The 22,834-nt window shown below is 36.1% G+C and overlaps 2 protein-coding genes across 3 annotated transcripts; one reads left to right on the top strand and one right to left on the bottom strand.

Annotated features, from left to right (window-relative positions):
- Positions 1-116: 116 nt before the first annotated feature.
- On the bottom strand, positions 117-21,914 carry mis18bp1 (MIS18 binding protein 1). 2 transcript variants are annotated; one of them, XM_044142200.1, is made up of 17 exons: positions 21,747-21,914; positions 13,436-14,215; positions 12,304-12,441; positions 11,291-11,571; positions 9,934-10,007; positions 9,000-9,121; positions 8,831-8,921; positions 7,661-7,767; positions 7,436-7,584; positions 6,431-6,488; positions 5,666-6,353; positions 4,355-4,533; positions 3,320-3,453; positions 1,828-1,970; positions 1,640-1,727; positions 1,498-1,552; positions 117-596 (listed from the first exon to the last, which is right to left on the bottom strand). In XM_044142200.1, the coding sequence occupies exons 2-17, from the start codon at positions 14,196-14,198 to the stop codon at positions 499-501; spliced, it is 3,168 nt and encodes a 1,055-aa protein (XP_043998135.1). In that variant the 5' UTR covers positions 14,199-14,215; positions 21,747-21,914; the 3' UTR covers positions 117-498. The 2 variants fall into 2 exon arrangements, with proteins under 2 accessions (XP_043998135.1, XP_043998134.1); XM_044142199.1 differs by lacking the exon at positions 21,747-21,914 and having other exon boundaries at positions 13,436-14,682.
- Positions 14,901-22,832, top strand: LOC122845789 (serine protease HTRA2, mitochondrial-like). Its single transcript, XM_044142203.1, has 8 exons — positions 14,901-15,610; positions 16,146-16,350; positions 17,380-17,574; positions 18,357-18,389; positions 18,926-19,034; positions 19,121-19,190; positions 19,267-19,362; positions 22,444-22,832. The coding sequence occupies exons 1-8, from the start codon at positions 15,147-15,149 to the stop codon at positions 22,607-22,609; spliced, it is 1,338 nt and encodes a 445-aa protein (XP_043998138.1). The 5' UTR covers positions 14,901-15,146; the 3' UTR covers positions 22,610-22,832.
- Positions 22,833-22,834: the final 2 nt, after the last annotated feature.

The following is a 22,834-nucleotide window of genomic DNA, read 5'->3' as shown; positions in this document are numbered from 1 at the left end:
TTAGATTAGTTTCAGATTAAATGCAAGTAAAAATTATCAACAAAGATCTTCATACTGACAGATGCAACTTCACAAAAATACCTAAACAGGTAAATATGTTTCATCTGATCATTTTAGTTTTTTACTCATAAATATTTAGTTTATTTAAAATATTTTGTCCAAAATACACAATTTAATACAATTGACGTTTTTTTTTTTTACAAATTAACAAATAGTGAAAGAATAGAAAAAGGTTTATTCAAAAATATAATTACAACTGGTTCTTTGAAGGATTTAAAAGAAATAACATATTTACAGAAGTCCACAGGATGCACAGAGCATCACTTTTCAGATCGTAACCAGCAGCAGAAGTGTGTTTAAACGTCCAACTCGCTGCATTTCCTAAGAAAAACCTCAGAGGGTTGAACGTTACTCCTTCACTGTGATTTTCTGGGTTTCCTAAAAAGAATTTAATCTAAAAATCCTGAGATATTTGTACATTTATTCCATGAGTCCAAATCAGTCGTCTGAGAAGTAAAAGTCTTCCTCCTCATCGCTTTCGGAAATGTTGCCGTCGTCTCCGGGGAACATCTCGAACACAAAAAACGTGTCCTTTCCTGGACAGAGGAATCATAGATTCAAGGAAAATAAACTGGAGTTTGTTTAGTGTAAAATAAAATAAAGCCAGATGTTTAAGGTTTAAAAAAATTATAAATAATTTTCAAACCTTTTTCCACCTTTAATGTGACGTTTACAGACATTTATATGTACCAAATAAAGTTAAATCAGACAAAACTTTTCTTGTTTCAGGCCAGTTAGAATTAGTAAAATAATTTCTATTTGCTAAATGCCACAAGGATGAGAGAAATAAATTTATTTATTGATGTCATATAAGTGTACATACATTTCCTAAGTATTTTGTAGCCTTGCCTTTAAACAGTATGACTTGGGTTAAATGTTTCTTTATAAATACTTTGAACCAAAATCAGGGAAAAGTGTCATTTACCTTTATATCTACCTGGGCTGAAATGATTACTCCGACTAATTGTGATTAATCAATTATTTAAATAATTGTCAACTAATTTAGTCATTGATTAATTGTTAAATGGAAAATACAGACTGTTGCTAAATAAAACGATCTGTTGCTAAATAAAACCAACACATTTAGAGCAGTGATTAAGGCAAAGCTGTTTAAAATATAAAAACTTTTTGTTTTTAAGATAAAAATATTTTTGCCTGTAAATATGTTTTAGCCAAAACTCCTCATGTGGCGTAGTTTTAGCCCCACCTGATTCAAAATCACTAAAGAAATGCAGTGTTGTTGCATTTTAGGCAATAAAATGTTAATTTTCTTAGTTACAAAATAAATTATTAGAATAATCAATATCTAAAATAATTGTTAGTCTATTGCTGCTTTGCTTTGGGCTTACAAGGCAGTAAAGGTGCAAAAAAGAAAGAAAATTATTTATAATGGCATTATTTTTTATAAACAGTGAGGTTCTACAGGTTTAAGCCTACCTGTGTTAGCGCATCTTTGTACAGTTCGCTTAGCGGAAGGTGTGGGTGAGAACCTCTGAAAGATAAAAATAGGATATAAATGAGTGATTTTATATCCTGTAAATCTCAGAAAGAAAACCTTTAATTCACTAGGAGTCGGTACCGTTTTAGAAGATGAGGTTTTGCGGACATTAAACTGATTCTTCTTCATCCTCTTCTGTAGCTGGAAGACGTACTTGTCGTCATTTTTCCTTTAGAAGTGAAAAAATAAAACGTGAGAAAAAACAAAAGATAGCGTTTGTGTGTACTTTCCATGTGTTTCGCGTTAGAAAGCAGATGCAGAGGCCTTACGTGTTTGGAGAGCCGAGCATGCCAGGAGTTATGTGCAAACACGGAGGCGTCTTCGCCTCAGGGAAACACGACGACATCGGGGTCTGAGGCTCCAGGTCTGATATCGCAAAATCATGATCTTCACTCGAACACAAGGAGGGGATCTGAGCATCAACAGAGAAAGGAGGACAAGCTTGCTCATAATCCCTCATGCAGGGTTTCTGCAGGTTTCACCAACTCAAATTTAAGAATTTTAAAAGACTATTATGAATGAAGTTTAAGACCTGTATCACCACAGCAATGTAAAAAAGAAAATTGCATGTTTTATATATATATATATATATATATATATATATAAGAATGAAAAACTACAGAGGAAGAAATGGTACTGTTTCCATTCTCTTTTGGTTCCATGCTTTTCTAAATCTCCTTCTTCTCAGCTGAATTTTGATTTTAATTTTACTACAAAATATATAATTCAACCAAAATATACATGTGCATTTTACTAGGAATGTTATCAAAAAGAGATGGACTTTACCAAAATGTTATTAATAATGTACAGTAAATAGTTGTGTTGCTCCTTGGTATGCAATTGTGGAATTTAATGCCGACTGATGTTATATTTAGTGATAGTAAAATAAAATGTGACGGACATATAAAACAATATTTTAGCAAATTCCAAACAATTTAAGTGCCTGTTTGTGATCTGATGTATTACACTTCAGTTAATACATGTTTAATACATGTTAAATATATGTTTAACCTAAAATTGCATTTTGCCATGTTGTCTTCCGTGTCTTTTTTGTTTGTTTTTATTTAATTTCTACAAACTCATTTTGTGATTTGATAATAGCTGTAGATCCTTCAACAAACAAAACAGTAGCAACTTTGTTGAAGTGAAAATTCGTCAATAGGTAAGATCCACTGAACCTCCGACACAAAGTTTTCTGTGATGAGCTTCTTTTTGCACAGAATACACGTAGCTTCATATGGGTTAGCAACAGAAATGAGGCAACCTAGCTAGCAAGAGTATATTAGCAGCTAGTTAGCGGTCACAGAACACAACAATCTCGTTCTTTTACTAGGATGCATGACCTAGAAAATATTGTAAGTATCAGGAGGTCTGATTGTGTTTATGATGATTTTGTTTTGTATTCTCTGAAATTGTCACTGCCATTGTTGTTAATAAAGTTTGCATTTAAAAAAAGAACGTAATGAAGACGTTAGTGTGCGACTCAAACTGTTGCCTGACGGAAAGTCCCGCAAGGAAAAAAGATACATAAAATTTACTACATTAAATAGTCCCGCCACGGCAAAATTTAAGAACTGTAAGTAACGTATTTAAATTTAGGACATAAGATAATTTTAGATACACAAATTTAAGATTTCTGCGATGGATCCCGTTGAGACAGGCACCAGCACCCTTCCCGACCCAACTAGGGATAAGGGTGTAAGATAATGGATGGATGGAAATAAAACCACCCGATCAGCCGATTAAGTGATGAAAACGCACCTCCATGCGTTTGTTCTGCATGTAGGCCGAGCTGAAAGCATCGTCCACGTCTTCTCTAGGCAAATTCTCCAGGAACTGCCGCACCTGCTTAATCCTCTTAAGCGTCCCGACTCTGGCAGATATCACAGGAATCTCTGGAAGAGGACACAGATTCACAGCCCGCTAAAACACCACATAAAAACCTCAGAAATTCAGACAATCACACTCAAAAACCTACATTTTCCACACTCTCGACCTTCTTCAATGACCCTTATAAACAAATATAGCGTCCAGGCAGCCATGTGCTGCAGCTAACAATTCTGATGATATTTTGCAGATTTTTTGTGTTTAACCACTTACAGCCTTTTAATACAAATATTATGAATTCATTAAAAGATGCAAATAATTATATATATAAAAAAAGAGAAAATAAACATTTTATTGCCTAAAATGCAACAATGCAACATTCCTCTAGTGAAGTTCAACTGGGGGTAGTTACATCTGTGCCACTTGATTAGTTCTGGGTGGAACATATTTACAGACATTGGTGTATTCGAAACGTAATCAATTGCAAACTTATTGACGGAATCTGACGATGTTGTGTTTTTATTGTTGATTCTATGTTGCATTGTATCTTTGTGTTTGATTTGATGTAAAGCACTTTGAAATGCCTTGATGCTGAAATGTGCTATACAAATAAAGTTTGATTGATTGATTGGTGATTTTATCTTAAATACAACATGTATTTAAATATTTTGTACAGTTTTGGTTTAATTACTGCTCCGAATACATTTATTTTTCTTCACCAAATGTTTTTTTCTGACCCTGCACTCCAGCTAACAATCAATCAATTACTAAATTAGTAGAGAATTATTTCAATAGTTGATTAATTGTGATTAATCCGATTAATTATTGGTATATATGTATAAAAACCTGACCAGTCCGTAATTATTGTATCATTGTACAGAATTATATATTGTGCAGATCTAGTTATGTTATTCCAGACTGTTGGTGAGTTCATAGCAGTCCTTCCTACTGCAAAGTGTCCATTATTACCTGCAGGTTTTGCCGCCACTTCTTTCACCTTTTTGCAGTTCTTGGTGCTTTTCTTGGGACTCTGGGTGTTTCCCTGGGAGATGTGCTGCTTGTAGCACTCTTCAGCTGAACGTGTCCCCACCATCCTCGCTACCTTCACCCAGTAACCCACTATGTGTCTGGGATAGCAGCTCACTGCCCTGGAAAAACACACAAGCAAACATCGATTATCAGACAGACCTACAACCAGAAACTGAACGCAATAGTCATTTAAAAAAAATCTCAAGAGATTGCTGCTAATTATTTAGCTTCTTTGATTGATATTTTTTAAACACATATCCCTAACGCTATACAGTTTCCATTCCATCTTACAAACTAAAATATGAAGATGACATGCACAAAGGGAAAAAGAGATATAGATTGTGAATGCTTGGTACGTGAATTATGATCTCCAAACAAATATTGCATCAGATTAGGACTTTTCTTCCAAATTTTGGGTAAAAATATTGCAGTTTCAATGTTTTGAAGTTAATCTATTAAAAAAAGAAAAGAAAAAAAAGAAACATTTTTAATAGAGTACATTAATGGTTTGATTTAGGAAAAATTCAGAGTAGGGTTGAAACAATTAATAGTGATTAATTGTCAAAATAATTGTCAACTAATTTAGTAACCGATTAATCGTCAACGGGAGTAACAGACTCAGTTTGCAGAAAAAACTTTATATTCTGAGTAGTAATTAAGTCAAAACTGACCAAAAAAATATCTATAAACTTTATATTTAAGATGAAAAATCTTTTTTTTGTAAATATATTCTACCTAGAACTCCTCAAGTTTCAGTTTTAGCTTCACCTGGTTCAATTCCTGTTAAAAAATTCTCATATTGATCACCTTTTGAATCCAGTTACTAAATAAATTCTTTGGTGTATTGATGTTAAGTCAAACAGAAAGGGCTGAACTTTTCACATGTTGATGTTAGAATTATTTTTTTAGTTGCAGGTGTATCCTTTACTACAAATGATTAAGCATACACTAATCAATCTATCTTTTTATTCAAAAATGAATTGAATTATTTGTTTACTTTCTGTTACTATAGAAGCAGTTATTAAAAAATCCTCAGAATGTGCCATTTCTGGTTCTATTGATTAATCGTCAAAATAATCAATAGAATAATCGATAACTAAAATATTTGTTAGTTGCAGCCGTATTTCAGAGATCAATATTTGGTACAATAACAGTTGAATTTCAGATGAAACTGCAGCGATTTCCTTTTTCCCTCAGAGCTTCATCTCATTCTTTGCGTGTTTTAGGAATATTCTAGGATTGTTTACGTACTCCTGTAGTTTCAGGATCTCATCCTTCGTCCACTCGTCTCCGTATTTCTCGTATGGAACAACAGTGCTGCCTTTGTTTTGTTGCCGTTTCCTGCCGGGCTTCGTCGCCGTCACTGGTGATGATGACTTGCTACTCCTGCTCTCTTTCTTCTTCTTCTCCTGCACCTCGTTCCTCTTTCTCGCTGCTCTTTTCTTTTTCTCCTTCGGAGCTTCTGGGGACTGATTGGATGAAACTTCACCATCCGGCTCTGATTTGCCAGAACTCGTCAAACCTTTCGCACCGCGCCCTGCATTCCCTCGTCTCCTTCTGGTGCTCAGCAACTCGTAATCGCACGACGATCTGTTTGATGCGTTATTGCGAACTGGAAGAGACTCGTGAGGATTTGTGATGGTTTCTGATGTTCTTGACGGCCTGGTGGCGTTCTGTGTACGTTTCTTTGATGACCTGTCAGGCTCACGTCGTTTCTGTGGGCCGGTGTCCGAACACGGCCTTTTCTCTGCACCTGGACTCTGACGGTTGCACCTCGTTCTTCCAGAAACAGCTTTTTGATTGCTAATCATCTCATTGGTTGAATCAGTGGTTTTCTGGTCCCGGTTAGCCTCAGCTCTGTGCAGCTTCCTGTCCACCTTTACCTGTCTCTGTGGTACCGAGCAGCCCTCGTGTTGACTCGATTTGTGTCGCTTCAAACCTAGAAGCGGAGGAAACTTGTGTGATGAATCTTTGCACAATTCAGCACCAATTGTTTTCCTCCGCTGACCAATTTACCGTCACTGGATGGGAAGAGTTCTTGTACCGGCTTCTTGGACGTCCTCATTAAAATATCCTGTGAGAACAAGAATATTAACAACTTAGAAACTGGACAGGAATGCAACGAGCAATTATTTTAGTTTTTGACTAATCAGATAAAAATAAAAAAATAAAAAAGCGATATAATGGAGCTTTAACAGCAAGCATTCCTAATAACTGAATTATTTTGTAAGGAAATTATGGCCAACCTTTCTTTCCAAAATTGGTTTAATTCAGAGATATTAGAGATAAAATTTGTTAGGGCTGCAACTATCAATTAGTAAAATATTATTCTGGCAATTAAATAAAAAATTGGCACATTCTGAAGATTTTTTTTGTTTAACTTCTTGAGCCATTTTTATACCTTAAAAATACATTAAAAGATAAAAATAAAGAAATTATTTTAAAAAAGGAATTTAACATTTTATTGTTTAAAATTCAATAATTTACCATTCCTTTAGTGTTCGCTTGATGATTTATAGCAAAGAATCTGCAGCTTGTGAGAAGTTCAGTCCTTTCTGCTCAACTTAACATCAATGTGGTTTATGGCTGATCTGTCAATTACATTTTGGATTAACCGATTAATAATTGATTAAATGGTGCCAAAAATAAATAGTTTTTAACAGAATTTGATTTGAGTGAAGCTAAAACTGCTACTTGAGGCGTTTTAGGTAGAACGTAATTTTTTCTATTACTTTAAATGCAAATTTATATACTTTTTGTGAAGTTTTGGCATAATTACTGCTCTGAGTGTTACTTTTTAAAGCAATTTTCCTTTTTTTAGTTTGTATATTCTTGGTAAAGATTAATCAATTATTAAATTAGTTGACAATTATTTCAATAATTCATTAATCTGATAAATCGTTCAGTCCCTGGATATCAACATTGGTTCTCTGTTTCAGGCCTTTCAGATCCCTCAGGTCATAGAGATGAAAAACAGACTGAATGATTGATTGATTATCAGTGATCGGTCATTATGCTTACAGGGCTGGTTGCCTCGTAATCCTCGTGGATGGTAACGTTCATCTGAGAGTCTAGGATTACTCTCCCTCCTTTCCAATACTCCAGAGGAGGCTTGATCACGCGGCCGCTTCGGGACACGTTGAGGGAGGAGGCAGAAGGAAGCGACTCGGCTGGAATTAGAAAATTACAACTCAGAAACAGATCTGTGTTAACGCCCAGCAGCCCATCTGATCATCTTGTTCTTACGTGTTTTTACAGATTTTAGTCTCTGCTGCCTCACAGGCTGATGCCTGGAAGGGAGCTGGGATTCATTCTTAAACAAAATGGCGGCATCCTTGTTCTTCTCTGCCAGCCTGTAGAAACAGGATAATATTTACTCATAAAAATAAAGAAATTGATCATATGAAAATGCTGCTGGAAAAATGCAGAGGAAAAAAATCCGGAGATGTTTTTCCTCTAAAACATGATTGAAAGGTTGGGCTGAGCAGTAAGGCTTAAAAATAAAATCTCAGATTTTTTCATACCAGATCCAAATTTAATCAATTTTGTTTTCCACAGTTTCTTTTCTAACAAAAAATTATTAACAGTAAGTATTTCCAAAAAGTGACTTTTATTTCAATCGTACCTTCTGTGAGTTGTACGAAGAAGTATCAGGGCCAGAATAAAAAATGTTGGTTTAAATACAAGAATAAAGTTATAACAATACAATCGATCTGTTGTCCAGGTTAATTACTCAGAAACTGTATTATTTTTTCCTGTGTCCGCACCAACAGCTGCTAATATTTTCTTTTTCAACCCATCAAACTACAAGTTTTACTTCAGTGTAATAAACACTCTGATGCCTAAACATGGATTTTCACAAGAAAACTGAATTTTCCATTTATTCTGGTTATTTTTTATGCTGATGAAAACCTTTAATGGTGACAAAAAAAGCTTTATGACCACACTGAATGTGTTATAGTAGCAAACGGCCAGACAATAAATCAATAACAATATAAATGGTGATATACAAGTGATCAAAATCAATAAATGTTTGGAAGAATAATAAATAATTTCACTGAACCTTGATTCAGAACCACACAACTTTAGCCCCTCAAACTTTCACTGCAAAGTGAGTGGCTTCAACTCACTCTTTGGTTTCCGAGCAACAGCCTGCTGGGTAACAGTTTCAAGTAACCCCCCTCTCCCAGCTTTGGTTACCTAGCAACAACCTTTTGAGTAACTGCCAAAGTGGCAGTTTAAGCTTTCGCCACCTAACTGCTTAAAAATGGAAAAACTGGAAAGGTCACGCCACCAGTCTGGCCGTATTTCAGATTTCTAAAACAAAAAAACTAATCAATATAACTGTAAAATATCAACTGATATGAAACTTTTATGTTGTGATGCGTTTTTTAGCCATACTGTTAAGCCTCTTACTCTTTCGACTCCGACAGAAACGTCTCATAAATCGCCTTCCAGTCTGAAGGGAAGCCATTCACAAACTTCTTCAGGAACTTCTTTGGAAAATCTGAGGGAACAAAGAGAGAATCAGGAAAAACACCTGAATCAATTGAAGCGGACATTACGATTTGGTGTTCACTCTTACCAGAGGCGAGTTTGATGTTCATCTGTCCCATTAGGATGTACACCCTGCCGGAGACGGTCTTCAGGACCGATCTGGAGATCCGCTCTGTGATCACGTTGCTGTTCCACTGAATGTTCTCCTCTCTGGGAAGAAAAGAGAAACAAAATGGAAGCCTTCACTCTAAAGTCTCACTGTTAAGGTACAAAACAAGGCTGAGCGATAAAACAATTTTATCATTTTATCAGATTTTTGGTTTTGAAGGTTACACTTTGAGAAAACATTCCACTCCTTGGGTTTCCATAGTTCAGCGTAAAGTCAGGGCGGCCATCTTGTTTTACAGCTTCTGTTTATTTAAACTTTGAATTCAGGTCAACGCTACAACAAAATACAAGCGTCAGGCTACAATTTCATTTTTTTTATTCCGAGATTAAAATCATAATATTACAAGAGTAAAGTCAGATGACAGTAGAATCGAAATGATACGAGAAGAAAGTCATAATTTTACAAGAATAAAGTCATAATTTTATAAGTATTTTAACAGAAAAAATAAAGATTAAAATAAGGAATGCTGAGGATCTTGTGGGTTTTACAAGTTTTATAGATAAGAAAATACTAAATCTTTTAACATATGATGAAGAATAAGAACCCAAACTGAGCTGCTCACTCTGTCCAAACTTTGTCCTTCTGGTAAAATTGCATCTTTATTTGGCCAATATTATGAAGTTATTCTCATAATTAAACAAAAATCCTCATAGCCTGGCCTTAATACGCCATTGTACACACACAGAAGGGTTGACTGAAATAAAATCTACTTTTCCAAAATATTTTCTATCATTTGTAATTTCTTATTTTGTATAAAAAGCAAAACTATATTAAAATCAGATCAGGCCTGAAAAAAATAGATTTTATTTTTAAGGCGTATTGCCCAGCCCCATTATGAGCGACGGACACTTACACGTGAATCCCGTCCACAAACAAACCCTGACGATTTCTTCTCAGGAACCACTTCCTGAGATGAATCACACTCTCCTGTAAAGAAAAATAAAATACACATCTGATGATGACAGGAGCTACACGATGAATCGAATCGCACAGAACTGATTTGATATATTTGGAAGAATAGAGCATTTTCCTTAAACCCAAGTAAAAAAGTTTTGTAATATGAATAAAAATGAAATAAAGTAACAAATCATTAAGTTTTCATTTCTAGGTCACGTTTTTCTTTTTTCTAGTTTTTCTTTTAATCTCTTCTGTTTTTCTACTTTCAATTCATGTTTACTTTATTCCCCAAGTTACTTTTCCTTCTTTTTATTTCCTTCATGTTTTTTTCTGCCTACGTTTTCTTTTTTACTCTACTGTAATTGCTATTATTTCTGTTTTTTCTTCTTTTAATTTCCTTGATGTCAAATTACTTTGTCTAGATTTTTTTTCTTTCTTTAATATTCTTTTTCCAGTTTCTTTAAAAAAAATAAAAATTCACACCCTTTTATGAGCCTTTGAGTTTTTCCCACTTCTGGTTTCCATTTTATTAAATTTGAATTAAACAATGTGTCGTTAAACCCAAAGGGAAACCAAATGTTGTTGTAAGCAGGCCTGTCATGATAACATATTTTGCTGGACGATAAATTGTCTCAGAACTTATTGGAATAAATGATAACATTGATGTTCTGAGAACATTTTCAAGTGATATAATAGTAATAATGGCATAATAATGGAAGAACACATTCTCAAAGATCAATAAACTTTAATTTCTAATAAACATTTAACACTGAAGCTGGAGGCCAAAATAAATAAATAAAACAACAGAAACAACAAATAAAATGAATGATTAAGTCTCTGTAAACATACTTGTGTTTAAAAAAGGGATAGTTGAGACCAAAGCACCAAACTGAAGATCAGTTTTCGCAGAGAAAAAGGAGAAAATCGATAAATCAAGAAATGAAAATTACTGAGTTTCTCTTAACTTATTAACTGATAAGTATTAATTGATTTATTGCTTATTGTGACAACAATAAATCATTTTTTATTGCTTATAAATAATTTATTTATTGTTTATAAACAATAAATTTGTTTTTTTTTATTTAAAAAATAAGCTTTTCTTTTTAAATAAAAAGATTATTAAAAAGCTTTTCCCTTATTTAAAAAAGGATAAAGCTTCTTGAAAGACTTGTAGATGCTGATGGTAAGAAGGAGCTCCTGTAGCAGTCTGCATTACAGCGTTTTTAAAGAAGCCTCTGACTGAAGACTCTGTTTTTCTATGACCGCCTCTCCTTCAGTTATTGAACATTAGTTTGTCTTCTGCTTCTACTTACGAATGGGAATTTCTTCTGCTTGGGCCAAACGTTGCGTCTGAACACCGCCTCGTCTTTCTTCGGTATGGAGATTTGTGGAGTGTTGAGCACCAGCGGGTCCTCCAGTAAAACAGTAGGAAAGGGCGAAGCAGGGATCGGAGTATCCTGCGAGGTTTCTGACTGACTCTCTTGTGACTCTGCTTGGTTCTGGCTCACAGCAGTATTCATTGAGGGAACGTCCTGCATGTGCTCCACGTGATGATATGAGGAAACATCAGTGTCACTAGACTTCTGCAAGTTCCCTGACAGAAGAAAATGTCATAAGAAAAAAAACAACTTTTATTTCTTTTCAATAACTGAATTTAAAAAGTGAATTTTACTTACTGTATGGATTCATTCTACACAGACTGCTGCATTTTTTAATTGTAATTTTGATGATTATGGTTTATGAAGTCTGTTAAACAGAATGTTAAACAAAACCAGAGCTGGAACGAATAATCGGATTAATCGTGATCAGTCGATTATCGAAATGATCGTTAACTAATTCTGTAATAGATTAATCATTAACTGGATCATACATACTTAAAAATAATTAAACACACTCAAAACAGTAATTAAGCACAAACTACAAAAATTATAAGTAAAATGCATCTAAGAGCTTTGTAAATATGTTTTACCAAAAACTCCTCAAGTGACATAGTTTTAGCTTCACCTGGTTCAGATTTCCAAACGTAATGCTATATTATTGCTTTTTAGGCAATACAATGTTTATTATTTTAAAAAAAGGGGAATTTAATTACTTGTTTATTTACATATTTTAATGTATTTCTATTATTGAATAAAATAGACTGAAGTGGTTAAGGAAAAATTTGTGAAATGTGCCAATTTTCTATCCGATTAACCATCAGAATAATCAATTTCAAAAATAATCATTAGTTGGACCTATATATAATTTTTAAAAATTAAATTATTGATATAAGGTTTCATTGATACTCTGTTGCAGGTTATGGCTGTGGCTCAGGACTCGTACGTACTCTCGTTCCCTGCAAAGAGCTCCCTTCTGCTGCAGGTTCCCATCTGCTGATGTTCCCTTTTACTCTCCCTTTCCTTCATCAGAGCAAATAACTTGGCGGGAGACATTATCGGACCTGTATCCAGAATAACAGCTGGACCTGTTCAGAACAAAGAAAAACAACATTATTTCTTTTCATCTGAGTCATAATAAAAAGCAGAAATTATGGTATTATTATGCAATAAATCAATTAGTCACATGACAAATTAAACAAGCTCAAATTTTTGCTCTTTTCTTTCTTTCCACCAAAGTCTGGATGATAAAGGTCTTCACTCTGGCCTGACTTTGCCCTCTTTTGTTTACAGAGACTTCATAATTCATTTTATTTGTTGTTTTCTTATTTATTTAGGATATTTAAGACCATTTTCAAGTAATATATCAGTAAAAATAGCATAAGAATGCAAGTTCACTCTGCAATTACCAAAACGCTGTAGTTTTGTAAATAACACTTAAAACCGGAAAGGGAAGATATTTTAAATAAAACACAACAAACAAAAACAGTAAATAAAATGAAAATAAAAACCACACACCATCAAAACAATAAAAAAATGGATTATAAAGTCTCTATAAACAGAACTGCCCTTTAAAAAAGATTAATAATTACAATGTTAACTAGTGATCTTATTTTAATTTATGATACAATTAATAGGCCAATCCCAATAACCAATAAATCAATTAATCACATGATAAATTAAAACAAGCTCAATAATTTCCATTTGCATAATTTATCGTTTTTCTCTCTTTCTATAACAAACTGGACGACAAAAGTCTTCAGTGTGGTGCTTTGGTCTCAACTAACTCCTTTTGTTGAAAGACCATTTTGTTTACAGAGACTTCATAATTAATTTTATTTGTTGTTTTGTTTATTTATTTTGGATATTTAAAATGTCTTACAGTTCCAGTGTTAAATGTTAGTTAGAATTTAAAATTTACTGATCTTTGAGAATGTGTTCTTGCATTTTTATGACATAATCACCATTAAGTTATGCGACAATAGTTCCAAAACAACAATATTATCGTTTATTGCAATAATTCTGGGACAATTTATTGTCTAGCGAAATGTGTTATTGTGACAGGCATGGAGAATAACTCACGTTTGAGTCCATTGGATCCTGATTCTTTTGGTTGTGGGAATCTTTTAAGATTACCCCAAACCGGTCTGCAGGGGTTGCTCTTAACGCTGTCCCCAAAGGCGGCAGGTCTTCTCCTGGCTTGAGGTGGACCTGAGTCCTCGGTGGTTCTGGAGGGGTTCTGGGTGTCATTCAGATCCAATTTCCTCTTCCTCAGCCTGTTCTTTATGGGGGAAAAGACGCAGCACGGAGATTTGGGATTGAGAGAAGGAGCTTCCATACTGAACGCACTCCTCCCGCAAACCTCTGCGGGTTGGATCCTACTGAAACCATCTGGGCTCTGATCTCTGAAGACCCCAGACGGGAGTTGGGACACAGATGTGGACTCCATCAGGACTCTGTTTCTCCGTGTGAACCCACGAAATCTGTCTTTAAGTGGGGATACTTGCTGCAGAGAGACGGGGCTAATCGGATAGTCGACTGTTTCCTCGGGGCTGGAGATCGGCGACAGAGTTACCGCCTGCGCTGGAGTTTGACAGGAAGCAAACCTGTTCTCCTTCATCTTTTCGGACCAGCAGAATCCCACGGGGTCCCGGTTAAATCCCGGTCCATCGGCCCTGTTGACACCCGCTGCTCTGACTCCATGTCCATATTGCTCTCCAACCTTCCGCATCAGCTCCTTGTCGCCCTCCGCCTCTTTCTGAACTTTAGATTTCAGCTTCGCAAATATCTTCGCGGGAGACTGAAAGCAGGGATCTTTGCGTTGCAATAAATGACAAGACGCCATAATCCTGCGAGATTAATCTAATAGAGTATTGAACAAAATCAGATACTTTAGTTTAGTTAGCCCGCTAAACCGCAATTTTCAAAAAACATTAGCCCCACCCCCTTTGACAAAGTTCCGGTGACGCGTTGTAATGCTGCGTTCTAGTTCTACCGCGAACTGGGAAATTCCGAAAAATCAACTGTAACGCCATTTGGGAAACTGGGAGCGATTCGTGCAACCAGTTACGACTTATAAGACCGATTGCGCGCTTCAGTAGCATCAACCGTAGAAAGACGTGTTGGAAACCTGTCTATTTTACAAGGCACACATGTAAAAGTCCGTCTAACATCAATGTTACAGGTAGCGCCTCCAACTCTTAAACTGAAGAACCTAAAATTGGTGCTTACCCATGGAAAGTAACGCTTAAGAATACGTTTGTAAGAGGTACCGCAAACAACGTGCAGCCTTCTTAAAATTCTGACTTCTTCACAAATTCTGACGTAACTTGAACGGAGCAGTACAACAAAACGTCTCTACGTTATACTCATCCGGTTTTTTCCCTAAATAAAAGACTATAATTTAATTCAGATTTAATTTAGAAAAAATGTTTACAAGAAATTTGTTTTTAGTGTCTTTTCTTCAAACATAATTATTCTGAATAGTCTAAAAGAGACAAAATGCAGTTGCTTATTTATTCCTTTAGAGGGCAGTAGAACGCGCAGCTGCGTTTATTCGACAACACAAAGAAAAGCTTTTAATATCCGGGGTAAGGTTCCTGTTATTCTAGTAATGAGTCGCTGAGAGTCATTCAGAGGTGGAGCAGACTTAAAGGAAAAGTATTTTTTCAAAGTTATTCCTGTCGTCACAGGTGACGCGGATCTTTTTATTTGTCCTGAATAACTTTTTGTTTTAGGATAGAAAGTGTGGTTTAGTTGTGGGAAGTGCTGAGCTGTGACTGAGTGATGCAACATGGCAGCAACTGGCAGGTTTCTGTCAGCTGTTATTAGGATCCACGGCCGTGGAATGGACATTGTGGGACAGAGGACACTCTCTTGTCTTCCCTCTGTCATGATCAGAAAAGAACCAGAAACACACCCACGACGTAAAAGCCGAGGATCGGATGGACGCAGCAGCCTGGACCAGAGATCTTCAGCCTGGAAGGAAGAAGGCGGTCGGTCTGGCAGCTCTGCCCGGCTCAAGTCTCTCTCAGTGGGGCTGGGACTCTGCGGAGCGGCGCTACTGGTCCGCTTGAGGGAGGATCAGTTGGACTCAGAGGGATCTCCAGGATCCAGCAGCTTTTTAAGACTCTTTCTGCCCTCTGCTCAGTGCGCCTCCCCGTTTAGACCCGACAGCCCCCGCTTCAGATACAACTTCATAGCTGATGTGGTGGAAAAATCCACTCCAGCTGTGGTGTACATCGAGATCGTGGGCAGGTAAGTGGGCGTGAATAATCCGATTTTAAGGGTCGCGATTCGATTCAGAAACAATTTTTGATTCAGAAACGATTCTGTGGGCAGTTTCTATTCAACTGCCCAGAGATTCTAATTACATTATGTGGCTGACGAGAGGAAAACACCTAAATATATTCAAACATATGTATTTACAGAGTTTGGTAGAGTACCCACAAATTGTACTCAAGTAAGAGTAGCACTACTTCAACATATTTTTACTCAATTAAAAGTAAAAAGTAGCCATTCAAGAAATTATTAAAGTAAGAGTAAATAAAGTATTTGGTAAAAAGTCTGAGTAACTGATAAAGTGATCAATCATCTGATATTTAAATATTACATAATCAGTTGGAACAAAATGTGAATTTAAGTCGAAATTTTGGTATTTTGAGGACCAGAATGGCAATAATTCATACAAATGACAAAAAATAATGAAATCAGGCAAAACAAAATCTTTCCAAATCAGTTTCTTTCAACGTGGGCTGAAAGCAGCTTCTGTTTCTGTTGTTTTTTTCCCCAGAAATCCGTTTTCAGGAAGAGAAATCGCGGTGTCGAACGGCTCGGGTTTCATCATCAGCAGCGACGGCCTGATCATCACCAACGCTCACGTCGTGGCCAACAAGAGAGGCGTCCGAGTGAAGCTAACCAACGGCGACACGTACAACGCCACGGTGCAGGACGTCGATCCCGGCGCAGACATCGCCACCATTAAAATCACTTCAACTGTAAGGAAAGAGTGAAAATATGTGCAACAAAGTCATTTAGCTTTGATTTTTCTGCTACAAACTGCCATTAACGATTATTTCAGTAATGATTAATCAGATTTTTAAAAAATGTATCAAACCACTTTAGCCTGTTTTTACACAGTATTTAAGAAATACATTAAAAGATGCAAATAATTTCCTTTCATTTCATTTCCCTTTGGGATCAATAAAGTATTTTTTTTAATTTTTTTAAATCAGAAACTATAAATCAATGAAAGCATTCCTTTGGTGAACGTTTAATCATTTGTAGCAACGGATAGCAAAAGGATTATTTTTTTATTTTTCAAAGAATTTGAACCTGATGAAGCAAAAATCACCACAGAGTTCTGGGTTGAACATGTTTACAGACAGACGTTTTTTCATCTTCAATGCAAAATTTATTTATTTATTGTACAGTTTTGACTTTATTACTGATCTGATCGGGTTCTTGTTTCTGCAATTAACTATTTTTACAGTCTGTATACTTCAGTTAATGATTGAAAACTAAATTATTTTATAATTATTTCAATAATCGATTAATCACAATTAATTTGATTTAATCGTTTCAGCGCTAAAGAAAACAATATTGAACACTGAACGCTTAAATTTAACTGGTATTTTTTATATTTTGAAAGGTCTGTAAGTTTTAAACACAGGAGTGGGTCAGGATAAGATTATTACCAGATTAATCTAGTAATATCAGATTATCAGGTTATGATAATCTGGATTATAAATTAAAATTCTTATCATATACTTATTACATTTTTTTACAGCAATAAATAATCACTAATTCTGAATAAGAATCCTGGTCATATAACTAACATAAATAAAATGTAATGTTTATCTAATCACAGAGATCGACAACAAAATGTTGGAGTTCTTTTACTTTCTGAAGAGAAACAATTAAACTAGAGATTAAATTAAAGAATTAAAGAACAATTAAATAAGAGAAACGTTATTAAAGCTTTTCTCCGCCTCTCTTTTGCATATTTTTTTCTCTCACATGAGCAGAAACCTTTCCCCACGCTCAAACTGGGTCAGTCATCGGAGGTTCGTCAAGGAGAGTTCGTGGTTGCTATGGGGAGTCCGTTTGCTCTCCGGAACACGATCACCTCTGGGATCGTCAGCTCGGCGCAGAGAGGAAGCCAGGAGCTGGGCCTGTCCAACTCCAACATGGACTACATACAGACAGACGCAACCATCGACGTGAGTGGTTTCAGTATTTCATTCACTTAGACGTTTTGATTGGCCATTTCACTACAGCGCCGTATTAGAGCCGTAGATAGAGAAAAACAAAAAGGAGGGGTAAATTTCCACCAAAAAACATTTGACATTTTGTAGCAAAAACTCAGAAATTCTGAGATTAATCTTAGAAATTTCAAAAAAAACAAAAAAAAAAAAACAAACAATGACATTTCTGAGCTAGAAAAGCTGAATTTTTTTCTAGAAAAATATTAGGAAATTCTGAGATTAATCTTAAATATTTTCTAGAAAAAAACAAGAAAATTAATTAGTTTAAAAAGTTGTAAGTCCACTAGAGAAACATAAATTTTCAGATTAATCTCAAAAAATTTCTAGAAACACAAAAAAGTTTAATTTCAAAACAAAAAAAAAATTCTGGACTTTTTTCTAGCAAATGGTTTGACTTTTCAAACTCAGACATGTCCTTCTTTTATGTAGAAATTTTCTGAGGCTAATCTCAAAGAAGTTTTTTTTTCTAGCAAATTTTAAACTTTTTTTTCAAAAGTATTTTTGCCATGCCGTTGATATGTGGTTTTATTTCGGCGCTTCACCAATCATTTTGTTCCTTTGTTGTTGTTGAACTCATAGGAAATAACAACCTTTTCTATGTTTGTACCACCTTTAATAAGCAGAAATTTAAAACTGTTCTCTATTATTCCACATGTTGATAGTTTCTGATTTGACTCGTTTTTTTTCTGTACTTTACGTCACATCTGACCCATTTATTTTTTGTGTGTTTATTTTAGTTTGGAAATTCTGGAGGTCCTTTGATTAATCTGGTGAGTCACAGTTTCTGTTTAAGCATTTGTCACATTCAGGACTAAGATTTTATTTTTATTTTTTTGCAAAAATAAAGTCATAATGTTGCTTGAATGTAACAGTAATAAAGTCTTAGTAATAGGAGAATGAAATTGTATTTTTATGAAAACTCCAAATTAATTATCCAACCTAATTTCTCATTAAACGACGTTTTCCCTGTAATTGTAAGACATTTTTCTGGCAAAATTGCATCTTTATTCTGCTAATATCATGACTGTATTCCTGTAATTAAATGAAAATTCTCATAGCCTGGCCCTAATATTACGTCATACAATTCACAGAAAGAATGATTGTAATTAACGCCACTTTTTGAAAATATTTTTTGTAATTTATCATAATAATAAAAAATCTAAATTTTTAGAGCCCTTTTTTGGACACTCAAAGATTGCTTTAAAAGAGGGAAAATAAATTCTTCTCTATATATAAAAATGATAAAAGTATTTGATAAAAATATAAAACTATTAAAAAGTAATTTAAATTAATAATTTTTCTTCAGGATGGGGAAGTAATCGGCATTAACACCATGAAGGTCACTGCAGGAATCTCATTCGCTATCCCGTCTGATCGGGTGAAACTTTTTCTGAATCAAGCAGCTAAAAGAAAAAGTAAGAATACTAAACTAAAACAATGTTTCTGTAAAAACAGTACAACAACCTCCAGCTGTTTATTGATTTTATTTCTGGTATTTCAGCCTCTACAGTTGGTGACTTGAGTGTGAAGCCTCGGTACATCGGTGTCATGATGCTAACGCTAACACCAAGGTAAAAGCATCGTTATCATTAACATCCTGCACTGATTGAGACCTAAACTTGTCTAAACCTTATTTTCTGTTTCCAGCATCATTGCGGAGCTGAAGATGAGAGACTCGTCTTTTCCGAACGTCAACCACGGCATTCTGATCCACAAAGTCATCCCCAGCTCACCAGCCAGCAGGTACACTTCCTCTCTGATTGGGGTTGAATATCATCTCCAATGGTTGTTCTAGTAAGGTTGTATATTTTACAGCAGGGTGTCCTTAAAGTCTTAAATTTGTGTATCTAAAATTAAGGCCGTAAAAGTGTCTTAAAATATAAGTTGACCTTAAGTAAGTTAATCACAGGTCTTAAATTTTGTTGCGGCAGGACTATTCTTTCAGGCAAAGTTTGAGTAGCACACATATCTTCATAACGTTCTGTGGCTCTAGGTAGGTGATGCTATGCTAATTAGCTGGCGATATACCCTGGCCAGCTAGTCAGCTAGCTTTTTTGCTATGCTTGATTGTAATGCAGCAAGTTCCCCCAACCGTCCCTTATATTTATAGTATTTTCGGTCATGATTTCAGGCTGTGGCAGGAAGCTGCAAACAGGAAACCTGTCAAATCTTTTTACCCTTTTATCCCATAAATTTTTGTGTCTCTGATCTTGAATGTTTCAGTAACTGGACCCATCAGGACACACATGTTCTGTCCCAGTCTCAAACTTCTCCAGCCTCAAAGAGCTCACTTATTTTCTCATTTGGGACATTTTCTTCAACCAAATCAAAAATTTGTAGCTCCTCTCCGAAAGCACCTTTATCGTCATTGGGAGGAGGGGCTGGAGAAACGGTCACATTCAGAATGGTTTCCAGATGCTCTTCATCTGTTTGCTTTTCGTAAACATAAATGAAGCCCCTTCTGAACAGTTCTTCACTGCAGCGGCTGTCTGCAGTGAAGAACTGTTCATCAACTGCCTACAGTGTCTGGTGTCCATGAATCGAGTACATGTAGAACAAATGACAGGTGGCACCTTAATGTTCCACATTCTCCAGGCACATCAATGCTCGGGTTGGGAATGACTCTGCATTTTGAGGAATTACACCTGGCTGACTGTGGCAGAAATGGGCACAGCATGGGATAAATGACGCCGCAATAAACACCTTTCCCGGAGCGAGACACCTCCTGGTCACGCTCAGGTTCAGGATGGATTGAAAAGTGGCATTCACCCAAGTGTTTTGGAAAACTTTGGAGAACTTAAAGAAGTTCTCTGTGTCTTCCATGACAGTTTGTCTCTGCTGTGCGGCTCCTGTCTTCACCACATCCAGGATGTCTGGGCCAGGTCGCTGCTCCAAAAGGTTAACTTCCCCGTCCGGGTCGATTATCCCTTTCGGAATAGTGGAAAAACTGTTCCCAAGGACTTTGCTCCCCTTGTTAGAGAGCTACCCCAGCTGGGGTAGCCTCGTCTTTGGGAACAGCCACTAACATGTCACTGGTTGGGGTTTCAGATTTGTTTCTCTCTGTTAAATGAGCTTCCTCTTTCGTGGAACATTGGAGCTCAAAAACGACAGAAACTTTACAATTCAGAGACAATGTTTTTGACAGACCAATGCCTGTGACGTCTCTGTCGACTCTGTTTCCCCCTGAGACATGTTCCCCATGTGGGGAACTTGGTAACTCAAAGACACCAGTGTATGTGCCTTTTAGAGACGACGAAACGGATGGACCCAAAACTTCAGCAAAACCTTTTGCAGTGAGGTCAGCCTTAGAAAAATCTTCCCCAGGCGGGTCAGTTTTTTCTTTGGGAACGATTGAGAAATCGTTCCCCACGACTGTCCTCTTACACCTATGATCGTGGTCTACCGTTGTGTCTCTAAAACCAGTAACATTACTTTGACTGGCAACCGTCTGACTTAAAGGACAAACTTCCCCAGCCAGGTCAGTTTGTTCAAGGACAGTACGCTCGTCCTCGGTACTGTCCTGCAAAGTCTCAGTTGAGTCAAAGTCTGTGGTTCCACAGACATCCGTCGCTCGTTCGAAGCGTTGCTCCCTTGTTTTTTGGGAACAGATGAAAATTTGTTCCCAGAGCTGCTTTCAGCCAAATCCTTTCCAGGAAAGTAGCAGTCAAACACTTTCTTCATTCCTGTGGTTACCGCATATCCAAGCCCCCCAGCCAAGCGGTAGAAGCGCCAGGAACCACAGTTTGAGAAAGACTGATCTAAAGCAAGTAATGGTCAACGTCACATTACTTATTGGACCTGTTCTAGTTATTACTTCTCAGTGAGGCTGCATATTTTACACGGTACCATTCTAACCTCTACTACAGCGTATGTTTTAAATATTTATATATAATATATTCACATTATTTACAATATTTTGTAAGCATATTTCTACACTTTAATTACTCGTCTGCTCTTAGTTTGACACAGTGCAGTGTGAAAGTGAACGACACGGCTGAAAATGTAATAAATGTTGTAACTTTGGTCACCAGTCGAACCGAGCTACAAAACTCAGGTTAGCTAGCCTTACCGCTATATGCCCTCTAAAATGGCTGCCGGAAAAGACAAGTGTTTTGTTGTTGACTTACAATTTAGAAGCCACTAGCTGCGTTCTTGTTAGCTGTGCAGGAAGCTCCACTCCTTCTGCTTTGGGTCTGATTGAGGGTCGAAGATATACGGTTGTCTAACTGCGCATCTGTTGGCAGCCATTTTCGCGTGCGAGTGTGAACTTTGAATTGGGGGCGTGGCCAGCAGCAGCTTATTTGCATTTAAAGTGACAGAGACCCTAAAACAGCTCAAAATAGGCTGAATTGGGCAGACTAACATCTCGTTGTTTAATAATTTTGTGCGTAAACTGTGAACATATTTTGTATGATTATATTCAACATGAAATGGTATTTATTCAGATTAATTTTTAAATTAGAGTAAAAGGTGTGACCAGTACAGAGTATTTAGAAAAAAATAAGCTATATTGCCAATATAAAGTATAACTTTATTGTCATAATACAGCTATGTATTATGACAATAATACATAACTGTATTATTGTTATAAAAATAATTCTATTTTTATGAGAAAAATAGAATTATTCTCATAATTCTATTTTTGTAAATCTTTAATCTGTGAGGCAGTACAGTTTGAATAAATCAAACCAGAACTCAAAATATGATGCTTTACTTCTTCCTCAGATGGTGAGAAAAATCTCCAACGTGTTTTCTATATAATGAAACCAAGTTAAAGTTGTAAGTGTGTAATAAATAGAGGTGTTTCTGCTGCATTTATTTCAGAGCTGGGATGCTGCCAGGAGACATTGTGTTGGAGATCAACGGGGTGATGGTGAACACCTCTGAGGAGATCTACAAGGCCGTCAGGAGCAGCGACACCATCAACATGGTGGTGCAGAGAGGAAACCAGCTCTATAAACTCCAAGTCACACCCGAATACATCGAGTGACAATGGCTGACGCACACTGGTGGCCAAACGTCTGCCAGGGAGAAAACTGTGAAACTTGATGCATTAATGTGAATATTTTTATTCATATAGAATAAAAGTTGACATGTGGACATATTTTAGCAGCTTTACTGTTAATTTTCCAAAAAGATGTCAAACATTTATGGGTTTTCCTGTTGATTTAGTCCTGATCATGGACAGTTTGTAAAATAAAAGACTGAAAACAGC

Source organism: Gambusia affinis, linkage group LG16 (assembly GCF_019740435.1).
Source record: "Gambusia affinis linkage group LG16, SWU_Gaff_1.0, whole genome shotgun sequence".
NCBI lineage: Eukaryota > Metazoa > Chordata > Actinopteri > Cyprinodontiformes > Poeciliidae > Gambusia > Gambusia affinis.
This window is presented reverse-complemented; position numbering and strand designations above follow the sequence as displayed.